This window comes from Lactuca virosa, chromosome 9, assembly GCF_052849685.1.
Source record: "Lactuca virosa cultivar CGN04683 chromosome 9, Lactuca_virosa_CGN04683_v6, whole genome shotgun sequence".
NCBI classification, from domain to species: domain Eukaryota; kingdom Viridiplantae; phylum Streptophyta; class Magnoliopsida; order Asterales; family Asteraceae; genus Lactuca; species Lactuca virosa.
In genome coordinates, this window is record NC_136434.1 from 28,239,719 (window position 1) to 28,248,750 (window position 9,032).

The 9,032-nt window shown below is 33.5% G+C and overlaps 1 protein-coding gene across 1 annotated transcript; it reads left to right on the forward strand.

Annotated features, from left to right (window-relative positions):
• Positions 1–3,745: 3,745 nt before the first annotated feature.
• On the forward strand, positions 3,746–4,977 carry LOC145138655 (expansin-A4-like). Its single transcript, XM_079072696.1, has 3 exons — positions 3,746–3,936; positions 4,068–4,380; positions 4,470–4,977. Exons 1-3 carry the CDS (start codon positions 3,804–3,806, stop codon positions 4,771–4,773), a joined length of 750 nt encoding a protein of 249 aa, XP_078928822.1. The 5' UTR covers positions 3,746–3,803; the 3' UTR covers positions 4,774–4,977.
• Positions 4,978–9,032: the final 4,055 nt, after the last annotated feature.

Consider the following 9,032-nt stretch of genomic DNA (forward strand, 5'->3'; position numbering starts at 1 on the left):
TGTCGTGCTAAAAGCAAAAACTAAATTGTAATATCAATTTAACTAAAATACTTCATAAAGATATTTTTATAATCATTAAAAGTTTTCAAATAAGTAGCTTAAAATAACTTACAATAACAATAGTTAAAAATAACTCCATATAAATGATTATATTGTTACCTTTAAAAACGAAAAACAATGTTTGATGTTTTAAATAATTTCAATGATAGAAATTAAAACGTTAAGAAAATAAATTTTAAAAAATTAATTAACAATAACAACTATAAATAACATTAAACCATATATTATATTTAATTTGTTTCATGAGTAATCTGCGGGTAAAGGTCATTCAAACGATTGAGATTATGCAGTTTTAATAGATGTATATATTATAATATAATTCAAAATAATCAATATATTATATCAAATTAGTATACCAATTATTATATCAAATTTTAACAACAACATTATTGTTATATTTCAGAAAACACATATTTGTAAAGATTTCAACTATATCGGTGTTTCTGCGCAACGCGCGAGAATTCGTCTAGTTTCATATATATCAACAACATGTTCGAGTATGTCTATATGATTTTCCTACATACCTACATATTTTAAGCTTTTCCCATTCGCTTATCTTGAAATTAAACATCAAATTAAAAAACAAAATAATAATTTATGCACAAATGAAAACTTCACCAGTCTCATGTGGCCTCAAGGAAACCTAAGTCTCATGTGGAGAAGATGAAGATGTGTGTGGCGATTTTTTTTTATTCCTTATGTCATTACGTAACTTTAAATCTAAACACCATGGAACATCAAACATTAAACGATTTCATGTGAACTCATTGTATTACTTGGCCTTATTTTAAAATGTTGTTGCATATTTTGTATAAAGAAAAACATTAATGTATGTTTATATTCTTAGGATTAAACTTGTATTTATTATTTTTTGAATAATTTTTTAAATAATTAATGGTCATCAATTAATCCCGTGATTAATCTTCGCCTAACCAATTACTACCTTAATCCCAGTCTACCGATGTTTTTTACAACCTTGGTATTCGGTAAAGAACCTTACAAAAACTATTGTATACTTAAATTTCTTTCCACAAATTCGGAATTTGTAAGGGATACATTTTTGTTCGCGGTCGATAAAATCTTCTTTGATTTTAACATCTCTAAGATGGTAGCATTATGCCCTAAGGCGCAAATTATTATTTTGTTTTATTAATTTGATGTTTAATTTCAAGATAAGCGAATGAGAAAAGCTTAAAATATGTGGGTATGTAGGAAAACCATCTAGACATACTCAAAGAAGCTGTGAGAATTGAATAAAATGGTGAAGACAACTTGAAGTAAAAAAATACATTAATACGTAAAAATAATACAGTTATACATTTAAAATACATAAAAATATATAAACATCTATATACAAATTTTTAAAAAAATACAGAAATACGTAAAAAAAACATATAAATGCGGAATACACAAAAAAACATATAAAAACACCTATAAAAATATGTAAAATAATTAAAAATACAGACTAATATGTAAAAAATACGTTTATACATTTAAAACATATAAAAATACATAAACATTTTTCTAAAAACTTAAAAAATACATACATACATAAAAATACATATACATACGTAAAAAATTACTTTTATGCATTTAATATATATATATATATATATATATATATATATATATATATATATATATATGTGTGTGTGTGTGTGTGTGTATATAAACTTAACAAATACATAAATACGTAAAAATAAATATAAATATGTAAAAAATACGTTTATACATTACATAAAAATTTTGGCGAAATTTGCAGAAAAGTCCCGTTATTTTGGAAAAATTAACGATTTGGTCTCATTACTTGCGGAACTGCCCGTACAGATTAAAAATGGCTAAAGTGAATAAACTAACCGGTTTTTGGGACTTTTTTATAAAATTTTCCAAAATATTGAGACTTTTCTGAAAATTTCCCAAAGATGCATATATCAAAAAGGATTTATATTAAATTTAACTGTAACAACCCAAAAATTAAAGGTAAAAATTTCATTTTTATTATAAATAAAACACTATTGTAAGTTTGTTCTAAACATTGAAAAACATTTCAATTAACACAATTATCAGAGTCCAATCCCAAGGATCACATATTGCGGAAAACACGGGTGTATGCGCTGCAATCGTCCCGAACTCTTTCATTTGAAAACTGGAGTACCTGAAACATAAACTGAAAACCGTAAACACAAAGCTTAGTGAGTTCCCCAAATACCACAACCCATACATATCCAACGATCCATACATGCCATACATAATCGTGAGCCACACATATCAGTCATATACCATAATCAATAAGAGTGCTATGTGACAACCATAGTCTTGCCATTATGCCACAAGCCACCTCGTGATCTTTCTTGCCAGGACGGGGGCCACAACCCTGGGTCTTACAGACAAGTGTCAGGAGCCACCTCCTTGTCTTCCATGTAAGCATCACACAGACAACTAACATACAAACTATACTACTTAACTAAGTACTTGCCAGAGTTCAGACTTTGGTCTTGCATATAGTGTGCCAGGAGCCGCCTCCTGGTCTTTCATACATAATGGCAAGGGCTAACCCCCGGGTCTTACTACAACACGTAAACCAAATGGGCCGACATTGGTGCCTTCGACCCATACAACAGTGAGGAGACTCGCCTCGAATGCTGAAGCCCACTGCAAGAAATCCTTAGCTGCTGCCCAGACAACTCCTCGAGCTAAAAAAAAATATTTAGTTAACATCATATTTATGTTTTTTTAAATTCTCTCTCTCTCTCTCTCTCTATATATATATATATATATATATATATATATATATATATATATATATATATTCTATTCATGCCGTTTAAAACATAAAGTTATGTTTTAAGAAAGATAAATACGTATTTTTATGATTTTAGAAGTATAATTAAATACATGTATTAATCAATTAAAGATGTGTATATATTTATCGTTATATCAAATAAAAACATGTTTACATACGATATAGTTAAGTTCTTACATATTCTTGTAGTTAATTACTAGTTAGTGGTCATAGAAAGCATAATCTTCTTTCTATAGTTTAGAGGCTTAGACATATAATAGACAACATGTCATATTTCTGTACAACTTTCACATTTTGTTTATTGGTTGGAATCGGATTGAATTGATGAATCTCATAGATACACTATGCCATTAACCTAACCATAACAGACGAGGATTAAAGTATAGGTTTTCATCGTGAAAAAAAATGAAATTAAATAAAAAAACCATTTATAATTTGCTGGGAATCCTTTCAAACACCCTTATTTTTAATAAATAGTTTTAAAATACCTTTTTTCAGAAAAGTTTTTGTGAATCACCTTTATATTTGCAAAAAAGTTCGAGATTCGTCCCGTGTCAATGTATACTACTATACTAGTGAATACACATATCACGCAGATTTCGTCGGATTAAATGTTTGTGAAAAAAAAAATATAATAATATTTAAAAAATAATTATATGAGCTATCGAATCAACGAGATGTCCTGAATTAATCATCAAACAACAAAATATTAAAAAATTATATATAAAATAAAAAATGCATGTTAACATCCACCACATGAAGATAATTGCATGTGCACTTTGGCCTTATTCTTTCCCTCCTGAATCTGGCCGGATCCGCCGTCTCTCTCTCCGGCGGTGGTTCTCCGGTTTCTTGTTTTATCTATAAATACAAACTACCCCTTTATTTCCTCACACACCACACACACACTCTCTCTCTTACACACCACCATCTTTGAAACATGTCTTTTATGACAACCTCGCTGGTTTTCTTGCTGACCACCGCTCTCCTCCACACCGCCACCGCCAACTATGGTGGCTGGCAGAGCGCCCACGCTACCTTTTATGGTGGCGGCGATGCTTCCGGGACAATGGGTACATTTAATTCTAAACTTCTATGAACATATTAATTACATCATGTTTAATTAATTTGTAACTATTAAACATTTAGTTTGATCGAAACCATCAAGATACATATAGTTTCTTAAGCTATTACATTTATGCAGGTGGAGCATGTGGTTATGGGGATTTGTATAGCCAAGGATACGGAACAAACACGGCAGCATTGAGCACTGCACTTTTTAACAACGGATTAAGCTGCGGAGGGTGTTACGAGATGATGTGTGTGAACGATCCGCAGTGGTGCCTCCCTGGCTCCGTCATCATCACCGCCACCAATTTCTGCCCGCCTAACTTCGACTTGCCCAGCAACAATGGCGGATGGTGCAACCCGCCACTCCAGCATTTTGACATGGCTCAACCTGCTTTCTTGCATATAGCTAAATACAAGGCAGGAATCGTTCCCGTATCTTTCAGAAGGTACGTAAAGGATAACTTCATCATTTACTAATTGTAAATTTACTTATTTACCCTTATCTTGAACAATTGACCAAGTTTTCATTTTACAGGGTTCCTTGCATAAAAAGAGGAGGAATAAGGTTCACTATGCATGGTCACTCGTACTTCAACTTGGTTTTGATCAGCAACGTCGGAGGTGCAGGGGACGTGCATGAGGTCTCGATCAAAGGATCGAAAACAGGGTGGCAGGCTATGTCGAGAAACTGGGGTCAAAACTGGCAAAGCAATTCGTATCTTAATGGTCAAAGTCTCTCTTTTAGAGTCACAACTAGCGACGGAAAGACGTCGATAAGTTATAACGTGGTGGGTTCTGGTTGGCAGTTTGGCCAGACTTTCCAAGGGGACCAGTTTTAATAGTTCAAAAGTGGAGGGGGTTCATTTGGTATTTTTCTTTAAGAATTGCCCACTTTTGATTAAATTCTTTAAAAAACATGACGAATATTCATATAAAAATAGCAGAGAAGAATATGTGTCATGTTTTTTGAAGCCTCCCGCAATTTTTTTTGGCATTTGGCTATACGGACCCCATATAATTGTATAATATCTAATATTTTATTTTATGCTTTATGTTTCTATTTTTGGTCGGTCTGTGAAGCTGAGGTGTTGAATAGCATCCGCGAAACGTTGTATTGAACTGCCCTTAATAAATGTTAGGTTGTGATATGATTGTAATCAGATTTGAACCTTTATTTTTATAAATGTCTTTTAATTTGCAAATTATTAATAAAATAGCATTAACTCGATTTCCAAAGAGGTTCTTTCACTTCTTTCTATTGTGAAACATAATATCCTTTTTTTTTAACACCAACAAGATTTATATATAATAAAACTAACAAAAAGCTAGGTTATAATCATAACGCAAATACAAGAAAAAAGTAATCAAAACGAATGAGCATTACATTCTACAATAAGATTTGAACACCACTCTCCCACCTTAAATGTCCACCTTGCTTGTCAATGGAACACTTGAGGTTCATGAAACATGTAACAAAGGAACGGGTCATCTGAGATGACTTTGGATCATCTAACAAAGGAACAGATCAAGTGTCAAAGGAACAGATCATCAAAAAGGGGGTTTGGAGCAACTTGGAATGACTTGGAGCAACTTGGAGCAACATGGAGTAACATGGTTCAACATGTTGAGCCATGAAGATATTGATCCAAGTGAAGATGTTGACCCAAGGAGACGTTGAGCTAAGGAGATGTTGAGCCAATGAGATGTTGAACCAATAAGGATGTTGCGCCATCCTTGCACAAGATGGGCCAACATCATACATGTTGCGCCATCTTGGTGCAAGATGTGCCACCTTGGTTCCTTGATGAGCCATGATATCTTTGATGAGTCACGAAGTCCTCTATGATGCTCAGAAGTTGGTGAACCTCAAGGAATACACCATGTTGTGCCACCATGATGGATGTTGAGCCATTAGTGTTTATGTTGTACCACTATGGTTCAAGGTGCTCCATCATGTGTGTTGTTGATGCTCATGGGTTGTATGACATGGATGAATGTTCTAGAAGATGTTGCATAGCGGAATATGATTGGGTGTCACCTTTCATGGGCCTATGGGCTAATGGGCTTGACATTTTGTATCTTGAATTCTAGAGTGTTAGGTGAATCTATGTGAAAATTGTATTTGTAATCTCTGTTTGATAACTCATAAATAAAGAATACCCCCTCCTGCCCGTGGACATAAGTCACCTTGACCGAACCACGAAGATGTTGAGCTAAGGAGATGTTGAGCCAAGAAGGATGTTGCGCCATCCTTGAACAAGATGGGCCAACATCATACATGTTGCGCCATCTTGGTGCAAGATGTGCCACCTTGGTTCCTTGATGATCCATGCCATCTTTGATGAGTCACAAAGTCCTCTATGATGCTCAGAAGTTGGTGATGCTCAAGGAATACACAATGCTGTGCCACCATGATGGGTGTTGAGCCACTAGTGTTTATGTTGTACCATTATGGCTCAAGGTGCTCCATCATGTGTGTTGTTGATGCTCATGGTGTCACACCCCCGAACCAGACGGCGGAAACGTCCGAGGGCTCGTGTGACTTACATTGAAATATCATCACAATGAATATACATGAAACATAACATAAGCATCACCATGTATTAATACATTACAACCGTCATTGTTCACATCAAGTACATTGTTTACATTACATAATACAAAACATAAATTGTTTATCGATTGACATTACACTAAAGACATTTCAGAAACACACTTGATCATTCTTCAATCTAACGGTTACCTGAGAACACAAGTTATTTTGAAAACGGTCAACATATATAATGTTGGTGAGTTCATAAGCAGGTTTGATGTAAAAATGTTTTGTATTGTTCGTAAAACCCAGAAAATCCGATATTTTCTGTAACAAAAACTGTTTACGAAAAAGGTGTGATGATTCATAAGTATACGTGTCTATGATTTCAAAACAAGTAAAAGTGAAATGCCTTTCATAACTGTTTCTTGTATCATAGTTGTTGTAAGTAGGAGTGAAAAATGTCGTTCCCCGGAAAACCCGATGTTTTCCGATTTAAATAGTATGATAATTTTGTATTAGTGTAAAATCACTTTGCAACGTCTCAGCATATGAATATGATTTCCCATGATTACTTAGATGGTAATGGATCTCTATGTGAGTCGTTATAACCATGCAAATAATGACTAATTCGCCTGTCTTGGCATTTTATCGAATGCCGGTTTTGAATTAAGATTTTGTCACCCTAGACTGGCCGAGTCTAACTGTAGCGAACAACTCAGGTGTGGGGGAGTCACCCCCGTATAGATCTATACACAAACTCTCGCTCTCCCTCCAGGAGACTCTGATTATAACTATAGACTACGACCGACACTTATTGGTGCCACCCGTTATTTCTCACTAAATCCAAATGAAATTGGATAACATTGTTTTATAACCCGATTTAGGTTTACGTGAATTTAAGGTAAGCCTAACAGACAAAAAAAAAGAGGACAACGGAGGCCCACTAACTTTGTATGTTATTACAGGCTGTCGAGTATGCTACGGACACGTTATAGCCCATTAAGCATATGATGGATGTTTAGGACCATATTAGCAATGCAAATTGGCCACTAAGGCCCAATAGCATGTCGAAGCTAATAAAGGCCCGTCAGACATGTAATTGGGTCACCAAGGCCCAATATACATGTCTTGTTTATATCGGGCCCAATAATCGATATTGGACCCAATCCTTGAATGATTTATCTGTTTTGTCGTTAAATTGTAGTATAGGATTTAGAATACACTTAGTGTTTACTTTATGACGTTAAAATACCCAGTGTTGTTTATAACGATATTTTTAGTTTTTACAAAAATACCATTTTTTAAACCTTCTTGTTGTAAAATTTTATATCTTTAATCAAATTCTTTTAGAATTTACATATTTGGCTCAAAATGTTTATTTGATAATTTCAGTCCCTTTTTCATATAAAATTTACATTTTCAACTCTTAATGGTACAAAATGACCTTTTAGTCCTTTTTGATGAAAAAAATGACATTTTAGTCCATTAGATTATTTAACTTGGCATTTTCAGCCCAAATAAGATCTTAATTTATAATTTCAGCCCAAAATACCACTTTTGACGTTTTCAGCCCTTATTTGCTAAGAATTTACATTTTTGGCCCAAAATCTAAAAACTTTGCATTGTTAGTCCAATTTAGCGAAAAAGGTCATTTTCAGCCCTTGAACTTAATTCATTCACGTATTTGACTTTGTACTTTGATAACTTTACAATTTTAGTCCCAAACTTCCATATTTTCGCAAATTTGGGCCCAAAAACCGTTGGTGCCAAAATATAAGCCCAATAAGCAAAAAGTTATGTTTTTGGTCCTTTGAGAAGTTTTATTTCCATAAAAATCATATTTTATATAGATATATACCATATTATCCTTGTAAAATCGAAAATGTCATCTTTTAGCCAAATCTTTGTTATTTATGCAAAAATGACACCTATGACAATCTTGGCCTTGTTTTTCACCTTTTAAACATAAAGATTCTTAGATCTTTGAAATATGTTGTTTATTTTGTTATTGTTCATGTATCCTTCACACTTTAGCCATAGATTTCGAGATATAGCAAGTCATATCATATTTTTGCAACACAAACCAAAGAAATCACATATAACAAGCATACACACATAGATCAACACATAATACTTGTATTCTCCCCAAAAAACAAGTAAAAACCGAAAACAAGGGGGTATGAACTCACCTTTGCTTGTTGTTCTTGGTTTTTGAAGAAGAATGGAAGAAGATGGTGTTGTTTTTGGTTCTAGCAAGTTCCTTGAGTGGATTTCGAACTTAGATGGGTTCTAGGGAGCATGATCACGAAACTAAGGTGGTAAGAAGAATGAAACAAACAACATATATACACATATTACGTATTTTATATAAAATACTTCATATTTATGTGTAAGATGAAAGTGACTACACACTCACCTGATTTAATGAAAATCGGGCAGCAATTCGTTTCCTAAAACGATCGTTTCTAATAAAACCGGGAGACATATACTACAACTTGGTTAAGATTAATCCTTATATATCCGGAAACCTTGAGACACATACTACAACTTGGTTAAGATTAA